Here is a 17738-nt window from a genome sequence, read left to right as displayed (position 1 = left end):
AACCTTTAACAGGACCGTACCTATCACCGTGCATGCTGCAGAACGCAACGCTTGCAAAACAAGAAAAAGTTTGCTACGGATGCAATACTGCAAGGCGCTGCATACCAAAACTGTCAACCTTGGTGACGGGTCCAGGCCTGTGCTTTGAATACATGTCTGCCTGGTAGCACATATATTCTGAATTAAAATATGCCTCTAAAACGACATTGATTTAGAGTGACTGGAATGAACGCAAAACCAATTGCCACTACTGAGAAACCTGACCCTTGGTGTACTAAACACGTTCTTAACAAAGCATAATGTTCCTGAGCATGCTACGTGTTCTCCTTGCTGCATCCTTATGAGAACAAGCTCATTATTGCCCTTTGTCACAGCACACTAGCTGATGTGCCCAGTCTGCACATCTGGCACACCTGTGGATGCAAGGGACAAGGTCACAGTCACACATCACCCCTATGCTGAGCAGCAGCACCTCAGCAGCATTTTAAATGCCAGGCTGCTCCTGGCCAAACTGATGGCTTAAATTCCCCTCCCTCACTCTGTCCTGAAAGGCAGCAGGAAGGCACCAGCAGCAGTGAAGCAGCAGCCCAGTCCATCCTGCCATGGACTTTTCTGCTCCCAGGCAAGACAGGGCTGCACGTGGCCCAAAGACAACCATCCTAACTTGCCCAAGTAAGCACTGAATCTCTTCAGCCAGCTGATCTGGACATTTTCAATCTATTGCAGTGGAAAACTATGAAGAGTATAGATATAGAAAACAAATCTAGAAATCCGCTTTGCAGCATCTCCCTGGGCCCTCTTGTGATATCGTTGTCCCTCTGCCTTGCTGCTAGCCTGCAACTTGCTTTCCACATACAGAAGAAAACATACTTATCTCCTTCCCCCACCTCCGAATTCTTTGCAGCATTGAGCACTTAGCAGAAAACGTAGCACTGAGTCATGAACATGCACCCAAGCACTGTAAATACCAATTACAAAATTCTGGGTCACTGGTATGAACTCCCATATTACCATTAAGTTACCCTTGTTGTTATTGTTAACTATTAATATCATTAAGGCATGGCTTTCACAGGGCTGGTTTGATCTTTGGATCTCAGAGGCTCCATCTCTCCTCTAATGGAGGCTGTTATCGGCATCCTCATCCTATAAACGTGGAAATCAAGGCAGGCTCTGGAAGCCAAAGTGACTTGTCCAAGGTCATCTCGCAGACGAAAGGCAGTGACTGGAACACAACTCAAAGCATCCCCTGCACCCCAGCACAGTGAGAAAACAAAATTATGTTTTCACACAATTTACACTATGTTCTTGCATTTGTTTCTAATGAGTTTACAATAATTAGTACACAAACATTAATTCAAAGGCATCTAGACCTTCTGCCCACAACAACAGTCAGTGACAAAAATCTTACCAACCTAAGCGGATTTGGGTCCTAACTTGTTCTTTCACTGCTTTGCAGCTTCTTGTAACTCACAGCAACTGAGCATATTTGGGACCGGTTTGTGCAAAAAACCCTGTTGCTCTCATCTTTATGTAGTGGACTGTTTTAACCCAAGTATGACACTGCAGAGTCCTCAGAGCCCACCGGGGCCAAGCGATCACATGAAGCAGAGAGCACTATGCATACGCCCTGGCCAAAAAACAGATAGCGGGTCACGGTTTCTCCCCACCAGCCCTGACATCTTCGCTGTTTCATTGCTCGCATACGCGGGCAGCCCTGCCTGACAAGCAGCGCAGCACGGGGAGAAGCCGCTCCACCAAAGCGAAGGCCGGAGAAGCCGGACAAGTGTCAGGCCGGGGACGGGACCGCACCCGTTTGGGGGTGGGACGTGCCCCGCTGCACACCCGCCCCGCACGGAGCCCGCACGCCGGCCGCTGCCAGCCCAGCCCTGCCCCGGCTTCACACCCGGCCGATGCCGACAGAAATATTTCAGAGGCCCTGCCAGGGACTTCTGTGTTACCGGGACTTACTCGCGTTACAGACACACAGTGTTACAACGGGTGAGCGTGTACAACAGGACCGCGAACACATTCTATACACGGCATTCCTCAGACTTGCTGTATTTCTCACGTATTTTACAGCGCGCGTTCATATAAGCGGCTAACGCGCACCCCCTAGGATCCGCACCGCCTCAGCCTTCCCCGCGCTCCCCCTCAGGCGGGGGAAGGAGGCGATGGGGAACGGAGGCCCCGCGCCGGGGAGAGGAGAGGTTTTCTTCCACCAGCCCCGTCGCCCTGCAACCAGGCTGCGGTCACCGGCCCCGGCCGCTCCGCCGCAGCCCCCTCCCCGGCCGGCCCCATGGCGCCGGCCGCCCCCAGCCCCGGACAGGCGTCCCGCGGCGGCGGCTGCCCTCACCTGGTGGCAGAGGATGGTCCGCTGGACCAAGCGGGCGTAGCCGTCCAGGCGCACCCCCGAGTTGCTGCGGCTCCTCATCGCCTCACGGCCGGCCGGCCCGCGCCTCCCGCCTCAGCCGGCCCGCCTGCCAGGCCCTCCCGCCAGGCCCGCCCCGTTCCACCGGTCGCGATCGGCGCAGCGGCAGACCGAGATGGCGGCGACGGCCTACTCCCCCCCTCCCTGCCGGCGGCAGGGCGGGGAGGGGAGGGGCGGGGAGGGGCGGGGCGGAGCTGGCCGCCCTGCCTCCTCCCTCCGGCACGGGTGGGCGACGGCGGGGCGGTCTCGGCGACAAAATGAGGTGGAGCAGGGTCGCTTCTGTGCGTGAAATCCCAAATCCGACTTCTGTGAAGCAGCAGGAGGAAGCGGCAGGCGAAGGGCGGGCCCCGCATCCCGCCGGGGCACCGAGGAGTGTCAGTGTCCGAGGGACGGGCTGGGAGCAAAGGCAAGGCCGAGCAGTGTCAGCTCGAGGGCGACAAGTGACAAAAGTCAGGCTAAATGGTCAAAAACAAAGGCGATTTTATACGTCCTCTTCGTTAAGTTTGTAGGAGAAAATGCAAAACGCCAGAAAAACTTTTGGAAGACGTTTTTTTCCAGCCTTAAAAAATACTATTTTGAGATCAAATAGAATGAAAAGCAAAAAAATGCAAGACTATCAGATATCTTCACACCCCAGCCTTGGCTTTCCAATTTAATAAACAAACAAGATGTAGCAATTTCTGATGGCAAAGAACCTGCTGTCCCCACAGGCCTCTCCCTACGGGCATTTGGCCATGCACAGGTGTGACCCCAGTTGCCCTTGCCCGACGCCTGCATTCATGCTGTAGTTCCCAGCATGGATAGGACAGGAGTGAGCAGAAAGCAGGAAGTCAGGCAAAGACAACCAGAAACTTGACAAAGACTTAAAAGACGTGTGTGTTACATAACAGTTGCAAAACCTTTGGTGAGTTCCCTCTGCGCTCCTGGCTAGGGAAAGAAGAAGAGTGGTAAGCGTGGGATGGGTGCTGAAGGAGACACCATACCTGCCCTTAGGGAATGTGTTTGCTGAGCGAGGTGGTGACAGCTGTGCACAGCATGTTTCGGTTTATCTATGACTAAGCTTAAAACCTCCTGACAGGTGCCCCCGAGTTGGCTTTGCGGCCACAAGTTGATGTACAGAATTTTACTTTGCGCTCTGGGAAGGGGCTGCAGCTTTCATCGAGTTCTGGGCTGCCGTGGCTAAACCACAAGCAGTGCACAAGAGACCAAGTACCAAAAGGTTACTGCGACATCCAATGTGCAAAGGCTTTTTCAGCAAGTTTAATGATGATAATTATTCACTGAGCTAAAATAATATGCTGGTGTGGGTGCAAAATTTTGCTACCATACATGTGTGCTTTTAAGCGGCCATGTCAGAAAAGACTCCCCCATCCCCAGGAATAAATAAAATAAAAATTATTAGAAGAATCCTAACATATGCTAGTGAGCAAAAATAAAAACAAAGGAAGACTCCAAGCAGGTCAGTGACAGTGGAATGTGCATTTCCATAGGGAATTTAATTACTGAAGCCAAACTCAGGCTATGTGCTTTTGCTCACAGCATTCTTGTGGGAGAGCTTCAGCAGGCTTGAGGGCAAGCATTGCCTGGACAGACTCATGTCAGGGTTTTCTTTGCTAAAAACAGATCTGCTAGAACCATGAACGGTAAAATATGTGGAAGACAACAAATGTAAGGGCTAGGTCAGCATTTCCCCCAAGAGGTTACATAGGCCAGCTTTTGCAATCTGAAGAATTGTAACACAGCCCAGTATAACAACACATTTATCTAACAGACAAAATTTATGTATTTTGTGTGTTGTACTTGCTGTAAATTTATTACTTTTTTTTACAGTTGAAAATATAAATACAAGAACATTAAATAAATTTACAGGACACAGTGCAAAGGCAATTAAACAAATAGTTAAAGCATTCACAGAAATGCATTCCAGCTACTAGCATTCCAGTACTGTCTTTTATTAACATGCAGTTAAAACCTTGTGGATAAACACAACAAATACTTTAAGTTCTTTAAGTTCTCACTTCAAAAGCATATTCAGAGTTGTCTTGGACATAGGTGACCAAAAGGACCCATGCGTTGCATATAGAACCACAAGAGGGTCTGAGTACCGAAGAGGTTCAGTTGCTGAACTACAAGACAGCCCCAGATAGGAGGCATTAAACAGATGCTTTTTGTTGAGAAGAGTGTTTCCAGGCTCCCTATTGAGTGCTCGGGGAAAGCAAAACCCTTGCTTCCCTCCAGCGAGCATCTGCTTCAAAAAAATCCCCTTTACAGGGTCTGGCACGCTGCAGCATGGCGCCAGTTTGTTCTAGCTCTTGCACCAGAAGCATCCAACCTTTGCCCAAGAACACAAGGAAACAAAGGCAAGGGCCACACCTGCACACCTCTGTGAGGAGGAAGAGGCACAACCAGGGCTCATGCTAATTTCTGTTCATGAAGAATCTTCACAATGTAGTATGGGTGCTATTTTCTTTCAGCTGTTGCGCAGGAAGAGCCAAAATCCAGCTTTTTCAGACAAATATCACAAAGTGCATGAAATTTTGCTTCAGAAATTACTGAGCTAGGGCCTCAGGATTTGGCTTGCCACCCAACGGCCAAAGTACAAGCAGAAAAAATCATTAGAATAGCTCAAGAGCTGCCCCTTAAAAAGCAGCCACACAACGAAACAGACAATTTCTCAGCTACTAAATAGAGCACCTAGCATTTATTCTCTGTGGTTTTTCTTTAAAAAAATAACACTTGTCTATTTTTCTTTATCACTGCAAATGAGAAATGGCAGTGTGTTTAATCTCCGGAACCACCATGCAAGATAAAATATTGACCCTTCTGAAATCAATGCCAAAAGCTTCCATTGACTTACTCAAGCCACTAACATAACTTAGTTGTATTTAATAACCTACTGACTGCATTATTTATCAGTCCCTCATTCATGGCACTCTACTGTGATGATACCCAGTTTCTATCCTTCTGTGGTGTACTGAGCTCTGTCGCTAAAGGTTCAAGATGGATAGTGTTTCTATTTACAGTTCGGTATCTGGTGAATATATATAAACCATAAGTGATTTCACTTACTGAACAAATTAACTTCTGTATCATTCTATGTTGAAGTTAATTATTTCAATTAAAGACAAATGCAAGCTTACAATAAAAGTTAAAGCAAAATAACAATTATTTTTCTACACATAGGAATATTTAAATTTATATTACAAGAAATAAATATAAAAGTATCATTAAGATGCTTAAAAGTTTATATTTTTATGCTTATTTACATCACTATAGTTTGCTACTACAACGTACAAAAAGTTGAAGACAGCGTAGCTAACATTTTTAAAGATAACATTGTTTGTACTCACAAGTTGTAACTTCCTACATTTATACAATATTACTATGTGTTACATCCAGATAAACTTAGTTGTAATGAAAAAAAACCTAAACAAAACTTTCCTTTAAATGTAAAAAAACTCAAAGAACTTCTAATGAAGAATCAAAAGGGAAATGTGCCAGCTGTAATTTGACATCCAAGATACCTTGTCAGAATAGTAGCTTCCCTTTGTTTGTTTGGGTTGTTTTTCTTTTGGTTAATAATTGTCCTTGTCAATCCATTGCATGGCTGCCTTGAAGTTCCAGTACCATATATTAAATAAAATCAGTTCTTGGTCTGCTCACATTATGTAAAACTGTTAAAGTAAATCTCTACTTCACACTGTAAAACAATGTGCTGTTTAAAAGGAAATCACATTTTCTCAATAAAAGTTAGGCTTCCCCTCTTTGAAGTCCTTCTGAGCGAGATACGGCTTTTTTGGCTGCCTGTATCATCCTTTTCTTGAAATACAAGTTGTTTGCCTGAAAAGTCATGGAGACACACATCACCATTCTGTACACTGAAAGAAACGCCATTCTTCTCACTGGAAAGATGGCCTGTTGAAACAAAAAAAGTGCATTCCCTATCAGAAAGGTTCAGAATCAAGTCTCCCATGCTTTTTCAGTCACTGTAGGGAGTTCACGCACTCTCTGTTTATCCCTGCAAAAATTTCAATATGCGTATTTTTCTGTGCATATTCTGTATACATGTCTTCTCCTGCATGAAATCAGTAAGAGATCTGAGAGATGTTAATATATTTACGCACGATAGGATTCCGTATTTTAAGCAGAGAAGGTCACAATTCTCAGAATGTAGACTTTGACATGGAATAAATATCACTAGATAAGACGCAAAATACTTCTCATTCTAGTTTTGCTTTAACAAGTTAAGTTTAAAAGGTTTCTCAGGTTTGCCATGCATCTGAAACAAAGTGTTTGAGAAAACAAGGGTATTTTTTTCCTTTGAAAGGCACTCAACTTGCAGCATTTATTTCTGGAGGACAATCAGAATATGACCTAGGTCCAGTCATAGGTCTAAGCCATATTCAGACTGAGAATCTTACGCATTGAGGTGAATCTGCAATGAACGTGTAATTCCACTGCTGATTGAAGCCTATTAATGAAACGCTCCACAAATGCTTGATTCACTGGATAGAATCTCCTACCTCTAGGCACCACATTCTAGATAATTTTTATGAGAATTAGGATTTTTTTTTTATTGTAAGTATTTGTGCAAGTGCTTCTGGTTGGAAATTTACTTTTTTTCCCCCAAAGCAGTCAAGTTTAAAACATCTGCCAGAATCCTGATATCGTATGTATCATATCAGTAGAAGTAAATTATAAGAAATACCACAATGGGGAAACCAAAACCAGAACTAGTACTTCTTTTGGGAGGGGATCGTTTTGTTAAACACTGAGAAATGAGTTCACAAACACAGATGCAGAGCTGTCATTTATCATTTATACCATAATCTGCATTAATAAAAACCATAAAACATCCAAGTTTGCTATTTGTGTTAATATTTACAACACTTCATATACAAACACCATGATTCAGTAGATTTCATCAAATCTACTGAAACGACACAACAGTGAATATAGGAACTGCTTGCAGTTTATGCTTTTGGGAGGAGGAAACACATTGGCGAGAAACCTCTAGGCAGTGAAAGATGACTCTCTTACAGGGATCAAAATCTGATCCTCTGTAGTATGCCTGGATTCAGTCCACCAAATACCTCACCTATCCTGGAGCAGAATCCTGCTTTGGCTCTGTCCTCCCCTTTCACACTCTCACTACCTCAAGCTTCTGAACCCTTCCAGAAGGGGAAAGGCCACATTACAGGATGCTCTTCAACTATTTCTTGTTGTTGGGGTCGCCAGAGGGAGAAGTATTTGGTGACATCTCTCCCATGCACTTAATCCCTCCCGCAGAAAGGATTCTGCTGCTTGACTGACTGGGCTGGACTGCTCTTCTGCTTGGACCAGGTCCCCCAAGCACACAGGTTTAGTATCAGTCTACCCAAACTAATCCTTCACTTTAGGCAGACTGCATACCTTTCAGCAGTTACCCTATTGATTCAAGCAGATGTCAGTATATCAGTTGCATCAAAGTCTCATTGGCAAACTTTTCTTCGGAATGAAAGACGGTGTTTTTTAAGTACACGTGAATATGTATTTCTAGCCAATGAAGATTACTACCAGTCTGAAAATGTAATGCATACAACTTAAACACCTCAGGATAGGAGTTTAAGGGAGTGGGTTTGTGGTGATGGCTGTCAAAGATTACAAATTCCATGCCAAACTACCGAGCTGCCACTGAACCCACAAAATGGAAGCATTGGCCCAACAAATTATGCAAAACCTCTTAAATTTAAAGTCTAATATTTAATTGTTAATTTAAAAGGCCATCAAGCACTAAACCAGGCACAAATGTAAACAAGGTAAGATGAGAAGAGCTTTGTTAATCAATTCAAATCAGATAAAGACTGAAATGACAGAAAATCACCATGCTTGCTGACACTGTAATTGTGCATATATAGTTGTTTAACCCCCTGCCTGACTGTAACTGTTTTGTTTTAGAAGGAGTGTTCAAAATAGCTGTGCCCTAACATTAGGGCAAAATCTGAGAAGAAAATAAGGCTATTCTGTGAACAAATTCAGAAGGGTGGTTTCTGTTTCTCAGTGAGGAAATCTGCAGGTTCAGCCATGTGATACCTAATGGTAGTTTCCCAAACATGCAAACCTGTAAGAGAAAAACCGAAAACAAGGAAATATTAGTATGCCACGAAAAGATGAAGTTACACAGTCCAGTAGGCAAGCAAAGCCACAGGCTGTATAGACACCCCAAACTTAACCATGGCAAGTCATTCAGTCTTGCATCTGGAATAGCATTTCAGTGGAAGGAGGGAAGCCAAAGACATTAAGTGTTTACAGCTCAGTACATTTATGACATAGATCTTAATTTCTAGAGTGTCTTCTTTTTGGAGCTGTTATTTTGAAGTTCTAGCTGTGAGACCAGGGAAATGAGGTACAGCAAATTAGAAGCTCCTGTGTTCCTATCTAACACCAGTCAACTACCTTTTGGAGGCATTTGCCCAGCTCTTCTGAGATAGAACTGCCCCATGTTTGCAAGATTAAGTGTAAGGAATTGCCTCAAAGAGCTCTGCTGGGAGGACTAACTCTATCCAAGCATAAGTTTAGCCTCTTCTTGTGGAAGTCCTAAAGACCCAGAAGAATTATTTAGTCAAAGAAACTATGCAGGCAAAGTATCATACAACCCTTTTGATATGAATGGAGGATGTGGTACAGGGTTCACAGCATTCAAAACATACAATAAAGTACAAGAGGAGATGAGGTGGATCATATGAGACATCTGTGTTCATGAGTGTATAAGAAGAAAGTTGTATAAAAGTTCTTTCAGCTGCTTTGTCTGAGAAGCTGTTGGCACAGGACATACAGACTGTCACACTGGAAAGATCTAATTATGTGAATAAACTAGGACAGAACTGGAGCACGTCACACAGAACTGGCATCACTCAATGGTTTAGATCACCAATTTGGCATCCCATTCTAAAATACTACCCAAATCAACAAAAACTTGTTCTGGAAAGCCACAACAGGACCATTCACTCAGTCGCTACAACAAACAAGTTCAATAAGACATTTCTGTTATCTTTCTTTCTGTCGAGAAAAGTAGCCAAAATGCTTTTGTAGCTGTGTCTAAGCATGTCAAATATTGAATGGAGAGGTGGCAACTTTCATCAGACTAACTAACATAGCTGGGAAAAAAACCCCACAAGACATGCAGGTTTTTGTTGTGCCTGAAAATTTCTCTCTCTTTGAAAGGTATTACTTCTACCTAAAAATATTGCCTTGCTTTGTATTTGATGACAGTGAGAGTTACTGGATTCTGTTTCTCAACTGTTCTGTTAGATACGAAGTATGTTAATTATTGCATTGTGTGATAGCCAAACAGAGAGGTTTTTTAAAGGAATTACAAAAAAAAAAAAAAGGAACTAATTTTAGAAGCTCAATTTGGAAAGCTGTACAGGGCATGTCCACATGCCATTTCCTGAAGTGTTGTGGTTTCTTTACAATACGCAGCTAGTACATCCAAATGGACAGTAACCTATCAAGGGGGCAGCACGTACAAATTCCATAGCTTTTACTCTGTCCATCTGAGAGACTATCTGCTGAGATAACGCCACTGATTATCTGCTGTCTTCTGACAGCACATGCCAGGAAACAAGGACAACACAGCTCTGTGAGCATGTTCTACAACTTCATACTAAACCATCTAGCTGATGGCATGACTTCTTAGCCTCAGCTCTTGATCAATTGGGAAAAATACCTTAGGCACACAGCAGTAATGTCCTGTAAATTTTGCTCAGTTTAGGCTTTCGTAGATTACAGATTTATAAGTTATTTTTCTCCTTGAAAAATTGACTGTCTTTACTGAGAGCTCGAATCATCAGCAGGATGTGTGTCCAGCAAAAGTGTGAAAACATAGATTATGCCCATTGCAAAAAGATTTTTTTTTCAATAAGTACGTTCAGTGGAGATTCATATCTAGTTTTCTACACAGACAAATAAGCCACACCAATTTGCAAGTGAAATTGACTGGAGTGCTACATACACCTGCATTTCAACTTCTCAGGAACAGAGCAGAAGGTAACAGTTCAGAGGACAAGTACTGTGTTAGAACAGGAAGGACAGAGAATTTTACTTCTGAAGAATTGTTTCCTGCAATAAAGATAGATTCCTGTTAGACAAAAACATCCTTAAAAACCCCACAGGTGAAACAAAGAGCTATAGAGAAATTCAGTTTCAATACTTACTCTGTAGCCAACAGTGAGGCAACCCTCTCAGCTGCACTCTGCTCACTGAGGTGATTTTATAAGTTACAGTCTCCATTTCTCTTACTTCTCCTCTCATAAGCAGCTTCCATGTGAGCATTCTATTAATGTTCTTCCTCATATTACTTCCTACATGACTCCTTTCATACCTTCAAGCTGTATTATTATCCTATATGCCTTTCTTCTTCAGGCAATGTTTGTTTTAATAAGATTTAAATATGAGCTGGTTTAAAATATGCTTGAAGTTTAATGTCGTACGTTCAGGTGACAAGAAAAATGTTACCAGCAGCTTCTGGTAAGTAATTGCTCTAATAATGAATATTACCTACTATTTGATATATAAATGAAGAGTTCCCACTGAGTAGGAGAAATGGCTATTTTAAAACTTTGTCTATAGTCCCCTAAAACATTTGTAAGGACATCTTGAAATATTCTGACCCTATACTTAGGAATAATATTTTGTCAGCACTTCATTTTACATAAGCATGAAAGACCATAGCACTTCTGTTTTAAGACAAGAAAAAAAAATAGCTTGAGAAATACTATTTTGCATTATACATACCATTTCCATTCATGTGCACTGCGTAATCGTTATTCATCAGCAGTGTTGTAGAATTAGTGGAGTTACTGTTTGATTGTAAGGAATTGGAAGAACTGGATACTCCTTGATTTACGGTCTGCTTCTTTAAACCATTCGTAGCAGTTCTACTCCAATCTACAACAGACACGTTACAGAAAATAGCACAACTCATACAAACAAAATACAAAAACACAGTTAATAATGCAACTGAATTAAAATAAAAACAAGGCACTACACGCTCTCCTCACAGTATTCTAGATAGAATGGTGTTTTTCTAAGAATGTAAAGATTCTTGATGTTTAAAATTATTTAAATCTAGTTCCTTTTTTTCTTGGCCCTTTTTAAATATGAGCAGCCAACTGTCATAGTTTTATGACTGCAGACCAGAACAGAAAGATAAATGAAGTACGGTTGAACCTCTAAGTTAAAGTGTACAAAAAGTATATAGCTTTATGAGAAGTCAACCACTGACTAACAAAAGAACATAAAACCATTTGTTGTTGTTTTTTTTTTTTTTATTTAAACTGTGCTTCACCTTGTTTTTGTGGAAGTCACTGGTAAAACTACAGTTGACTCTGAAGCTGGAACAAATTTTACAGCTTCTAACTGATCAAAAGTCTTCTGCAAAGACGTGCCTTTATACTGCAGTGGAAGAGATCAACTGCACTTAACAGGTTAATGCAACAGCATGTAAGCATGTAAGAACTGCATCAGCTACCACCTTTAAAGAGTATAATGTTGGAGGTTTATTATACCTTAGATAATTAGACCTGCAACTGCAACAACATGACTTATTGATTTTTTTAAAATAAGTATTACAAAATACTAGGAACTTAACACTGAGTGTAAGTATTGAGAAGTAAAAAAATAAAAATAAAAATTCATATTTACCAGAGTTTTCAGCCAGCCTGAATTTCCCACAACAGAGATATCTTCTCCACTGTTTACGGACATTCTCCTTTGTTACACAATAGAAGATAAAAATGAAGAACCCTGCAAAACAATTACATTAGAGAATGTTGCAAAATTGACTTTTGTTACTTCTTATTGAAGAATGTTTTGGTTTTCTTTAATTTCTTTAAAATTTTTAATCAAAAGTAATGACACCTTTCTTTGGGGAAAAAATTTACAACTCTGAACACTGAAGTGTTCACTTTTCCCTTACATGGATGAGAGGAATCATACACACAAATGCAAGAACAACAAATATAACCCAATCCACAAAGTGCATAGTAAAGCTTCCTTTTATCAAGTAAGAAGTGAAAAATTATGTGGATCCTGAAATTTACTTAACACTTTGGGAAAAGAATTCAAAGCAATGTCAAACAGAGGGTATGACACAACACTGTCAGGCTATGCAGCTGTTAGCACACGGTGTGACACTGACCCATCTTTTATTAGCTGCTAACCTGTTACCACCAGCTGTAACAGAACCAGCAACGCTACAAAATTTTGTGCATTCATACAAAGGAAATAACTCATATCTAAAATAACAATAAATGGTACCCCCTTTACCATAAACTTAATTAACATGTTAAAGCACATATCAAGATTACATCTTTATTGCTGAATCAAGAAAATGCCATTTCCAAATGTTTTGTTCATTACATTGTACGCAATGGGCTGTCACACGAAGAATAAACTTACCTTGCAAAGTGTTGAAAATGGTAAAGAGGTAAGTAAATACCTCGTTTACGGTGAAGAACGCAAATCCCCAAGTAATTCCCAACAGGAATGTGAGGCCAGCAACACTCCTAAGGTCTTGAATACTGGTTTTTCTTTGGGCACCAAGTTGTTTTTTCTTTTTGATACGACAGAGCTGGATCAGCACAACAATGAACATGCTGATATTTATCAGGAATATCAGGCAAAAGTATCCCACAGCAGTAATATAGAAGACAACTCTATTTTTAATCCAGCAGCTAGAATACAAGAACAGTCTTGTCAACCACTATCAGAAACAGAAGTAAAGTAAAATAAACATGAGATAAAGGTGTGGTTTGTAGCACATGCAAACTATTTTGTCCAAAAAAATACTTTTTAGTAAAGAGGCAAAAGGGTAAGATCTTTCATATAGACAATAACCACAAAACACATGACATACTGTAGAGCTATACCGTTTCAAAGCTCTCCCATTGCTCCCTTCCCTTCCCCACCTTTACTTGAAAGAAAACTAATTTCATAGGACCTCTCTCCACCCACCCCCAAAAAAGCATCTCCCTTTAACTCACAATTCATCAGGTCTGTTTATTGAAACCCTTCCAGTGGTTATAAGTCCATAATTATCTGGTGATACCGCCAACACAATGGACACAACTACTGCTGGTAACCCTAAAAGAGTATGAGCAAACAAACACATAAGTGAAAATTATAACAAAGACAGTATTATGATGACTTGAAATTGTTATTTTTCTGTGAAATCTACAACTTGTTTCTGAATTTGCCTGTTGAATTCCATTGACTACTAGCTGCCTGAAATAATCTAAAAACTGGAGGATTCAAACTGCTCAGGAGCATAGCTTGCAAAGAAACAAGAGTCTTCTCCACAGTTACCTCCAAACCTTTCTGAATAAGGCAACAAATACCATAATCAAACTGATTTAAAAGATCAAATAAAGGATACCTGATTTTTTTTCTTACATCTGTTTTAAGAAAACAATTCTATTCATTTTAGTGCCTTCACTCATGTTTACTCGAGTGGCCAGAGAAGATAATCAGGTCAAGAATCTATTCATCCTTTATCCAGTTAGATCTGTTTTGCTGCTTTTTGTTAGCAACTGTGCTACCCCAGAAATGGAATATATATACATATTGGCATTTATTTTCAAAATAGAACTGATGCCATCCATCTGGTAAACGGAAAAATTGGTTCTATTGTACTTGCACAAGGGAAATTCATTATCAATTTGTATTGCATCAGCCCCAGTTCTGCAGTTAGAGGGGAGTTCCCTAACTCAGAAATGTGGACTATATAGGATCAGGTTTACTTGATCCATGAATACTTGGTCACTGCAAGGTCATAACATTTAATGACTGCTTCATTTTAATTTCTGAACTGTGTCACATTCACTGAAATACTTGATAAAAGAATTTATCTATTTAGCATCCAAAAGGAAAAAAAAAAAACACAATGAAAAATACATACCCCAACCAACAATGCAAAATTTAAGAATGTATTTCCGTACGTAGGTATTAAAGACTTTCACAAGGGCCAGATACATGTGGAAAGCTTCTAGGCCCATCCAGGTGAAGGAAACCAAGAGGAAATAGTGAAGAAATACTGCAACTGCAATGCATAGGCCTCGTGTATCATACAGTGCAATCCATGAGTCAAGGAGAAAAACTAAGTTGAGCAGAAGTAATGCAGCACACAGCTGAATAAGGATTTTGGAGGGGTAGTCTCTCCGGATTTTCCTAAAAGGCAAATTAGTGAGATGATATCAATTGTCCATGGATCCCTAGTTTACTTTCTCTCTTGTAGTCCTTAGTGCTCAAATGCCAAAAAAAAAAATACATATTTTCATTCATATATAATGCTTCATATATTACATTTATACCTGGACACAGTAATTTACAAAAGATTTCCAAATTAAGTCTCTATGAATAAAGTTTGTTATAATAAGCTTACATAAATACAAACAATAACTTGGATTCTTAGAGTTTAGCACCATGATTATTTTTTTTACATTGTACGTTCGACTTCTTCTTCATTACTTCCAAAAAACCAAAATGTGACTGTTCCTTATCACTAAACTAGATTAGGCGTTTGCCTGGGCTTCTAAAGCCTTGATGGTGACAAGTAAGTCCTTGATGACAGGACAATGAGAGAACAAATGTGTGCTGAATAACTTCAAGGAGGATTTCCAAAACATAGTATGGAGGATTCAGTAGTTAAGGCTCAAATGTAAGAAAATGTTCCAACAAACAACAAAGAATACAAATGTGTTTAAAAATGCTATCATTCTGCACTGCTCTAGATATGTTGCATATTAAACGCATTCCTTCACACTTCTATTATGATAATCCATTATAAAATATTTAAGAGTGCTACTTCTTCACTTCTTACTGCATAGAGCCTCATGACTAATTCACTTGTCCACAAGATTAACATTCCTGAAGACTGAATCAACACCTTCCTGGTAAACTGGACAAATTTGTGCATTATTAATGGTGACAGAATCCATAACTATTGGAAAGGACTTTGCAGTGAAGACTAAAAGCAATCATAATTGAAGAATAATGGGATCTTAGTTGAACAGGTACTTACTCAAAGGCTATGTAGGTCACAAGAGTAACAGAAAGAAAAATTGCAGAGAGGCCACAGCCTATATAAGATATAAAAGTCAGCACCAATTCTTGTGTGGGATTCAAAGGAGTATTTCCATACAAGTTCTAAAATGGAAACAGAAGTTAATTTCAGAGAGTATGTTTCTTAAATGGAAAAAGATCAAAAAAACCCCAAATGCACCCTTCCCTCTGCAATTGGAAAAAAAAAAAAGAGGAAACGGTTATTTCCATCATGAATCTTATAAAAAGTTAACTGAAAAACAGAAAAGCCAGTCTAGTCCTGCGAGGAGCAGGGAGTTGGACTTGATGATCCTTATGGGTCCCTTCGAACTTGAGATATTCTATGATTCTGTGATTCTAATTGTGAAATCTCATTTGATTAAAAACCTGTCCTCATTTGTCCTCATTTGTCCTCATTTTTGTCTTCTGTAATATAAACAAATGCCTAAATCTAAAAGCTGCAGTTTAATAAGAACTTCTAGAATTTTTTACTTCAATGGAACTTATGGGCTCCCATTCAACAAGCAGCTTAAGCACGTGACTAATTTTATGGCTGTACGTACTAGCACTGAAGTGAATAAAACTTGATTAGTATTTCATAGGTGGTAAGTGCTTACTGAATCCTCATTTGCTAAAGATAACATATACTTAAATATTTTCTTGAATCAGGGTATGACTGCATAATTTTTTAAATAATTACCATCAAAACTGCAAAGCTTGTGAGGTGGTTGCATGAACAGACTGTTTCATTTACTCTGCTTTCTTTAACTATGCAACCTTCATATGACCAGCCTCCATGTCCACCTGTTAAAGAAAACAGCTTTATTATAAAAGCCTTTATTTATATTAACATGAGTTAACATCGCTAAAACAGCATGATATCTTGGGTGATCTCAATTACTTACCATTTTTATTAAAGTCCCAAAAAACACATCTAACTGTTGAATTATCCTGTTTGGGAGGTAAAAAAAATAATGTTTTACTAAACTAGGAGTTTATGATAAAGAAATTTATGAATTATCTACAAACTGCAGGCAAGAATAAATACTGTATACAGCTGTTTTACATGAACATAAAATGAATTTAGGTTCATAGAATGGATTAATATTCAAAAAGGCATGTGAAAATTTGCTGAAGAAATTTGAAATTACTATACAGGAGCTAGCTCTCACACTTATGCTAAGATTCTGTTCCTGGTAGAACTTTGTGAGTGATGTTTCATTGCCTTCCCACACTATACAAATTCTTGGGATTTCCCATCCTTCCTGATTTTGTAATTTTCAAGAAAATTACTACACAGAAAAGGAAAAACTTTTTCATTTGCAAACATTTGATCACTTAATACTACTACGACAAAGGTTTACGTATAGATTTCCCACACACATATGAAAATCCTAAAAATAGTAGCAGTAATACAGCATACTGCTATGAATACTAATACTTCTACAGTAAAGACTACACTAAGCCAGATCTAGAAAAAAAGCTTCAGGTACCTTAGTGTAATCCCTACATTTTTCAGTTTATAGTATTTTAGTATGTTAAACTCTTTTAAGATATGTGATAGAAGATTTTAATCCTTGATGCACGTTTAGGAAAGAAACGCTGTATATGAGCCCTAATACTTTCAGATTACACACACCTGTGTTCCACTTCAAGGAACCACATTCCCCGTAAGAAAAAAGACTTATATTGCTTTTTGGCCACACAGCACCTACAAATGTCATGATTGCAGCAACTCTGTAGCAACTCCCACTGTCAGACTTTCATCTGAGAGTGTTTATCCTTTGAAGAATAAAACAGAAGAGTAGGTAGGAAAGATAAAAACTGGGTGGATAAGTGATAAAGCAAAATTACCTGAAACCATTTGGGAACAAAAATTTATACCAGTGATAAAAAAGAAAAGATTAGTGATATTGAAAGTCCAGACGGAGATTAAACGTCCACACTAATAAAGCAGAACCAACCAATGTGTATTCTTAGTACAGTATTTCTTCTATAACAACTCCAATGGAGGCAACAAAATTGTACTTTAAGTCTGCCCAAATGTAAATCAATCATACCTGATTAGGTTTGATATTCTGTAAAGTGACAGTAACATTTGCCTTTAAGTTGCTAATTGTGAGGTTAGAAACACTTGATGATATAACATTGCTGATTAAAGATGCATTCTTCAAGGACAGATCCTGGAACAACAAAAAATAATCAGATTTTGAAATCTTAAAGGAGACAA

At 39.8% G+C, this 17738-nt stretch overlaps 2 protein-coding genes across 5 annotated transcripts in view; both read right to left on the bottom strand.

Moving 5' to 3' along the window:
• The window catches only part of PHKA2 (phosphorylase kinase regulatory subunit alpha 2), a 44433-nt gene extending 41885 nt beyond the window's left edge, over nucleotides 1–2548 (bottom strand). For all 3 annotated transcript variants that reach the window (XM_074605488.1, XM_074605497.1, XM_074605505.1), the window contains exon 1: nucleotides 2354–2548. In XM_074605488.1, the coding sequence (XP_074461589.1) occupies nucleotides 2354–2431 (78 nt within the window). In that variant the 5' untranslated portion in view covers nucleotides 2432–2548. The remainder of the gene's footprint in view (nucleotides 1–2353) is intronic.
• Nucleotides 2549–4222: 1674 nt separating this feature from the next.
• Nucleotides 4223–17738, bottom strand: part of ADGRG2 (adhesion G protein-coupled receptor G2) — a 60222-nt gene continuing 46706 nt past the window's right edge. Inside the window, exons 19-28 of one of the 2 annotated variants that reach the window (XM_074605470.1) lie at nucleotides 17569–17691; nucleotides 16414–16459; nucleotides 16209–16312; nucleotides 15489–15613; nucleotides 14367–14635; nucleotides 13453–13552; nucleotides 12869–13143; nucleotides 12113–12214; nucleotides 11204–11356; nucleotides 4223–6343 (exon numbers count right to left, since the gene is read on the bottom strand). In XM_074605470.1, coding sequence (XP_074461571.1) covers nucleotides 6159–6343; nucleotides 11204–11356; nucleotides 12113–12214; nucleotides 12869–13143; nucleotides 13453–13552; nucleotides 14367–14635; nucleotides 15489–15613; nucleotides 16209–16312; nucleotides 16414–16459; nucleotides 17569–17691 — 1482 coding nt within the window. In that variant the 3' untranslated portion in view covers nucleotides 4223–6158. Of the gene's footprint in view, nucleotides 6344–7226; nucleotides 8529–11203; nucleotides 11357–12112; nucleotides 12215–12868; nucleotides 13144–13452; nucleotides 13553–14366; nucleotides 14636–15488; nucleotides 15614–16208; nucleotides 16313–16413; nucleotides 16460–17568; nucleotides 17692–17738 lie in introns of those variants that run through there. The other variant, XM_074605479.1, reaches the window with a different exon arrangement.

Source organism: Larus michahellis, chromosome 1 (genome assembly GCF_964199755.1).
Source record: "Larus michahellis chromosome 1, bLarMic1.1, whole genome shotgun sequence".
NCBI lineage: Eukaryota > Metazoa > Chordata > Aves > Charadriiformes > Laridae > Larus > Larus michahellis.
Note: the sequence above shows the minus strand (reverse complement) of the source record. Positions and strands in the feature narration are given on the sequence as shown.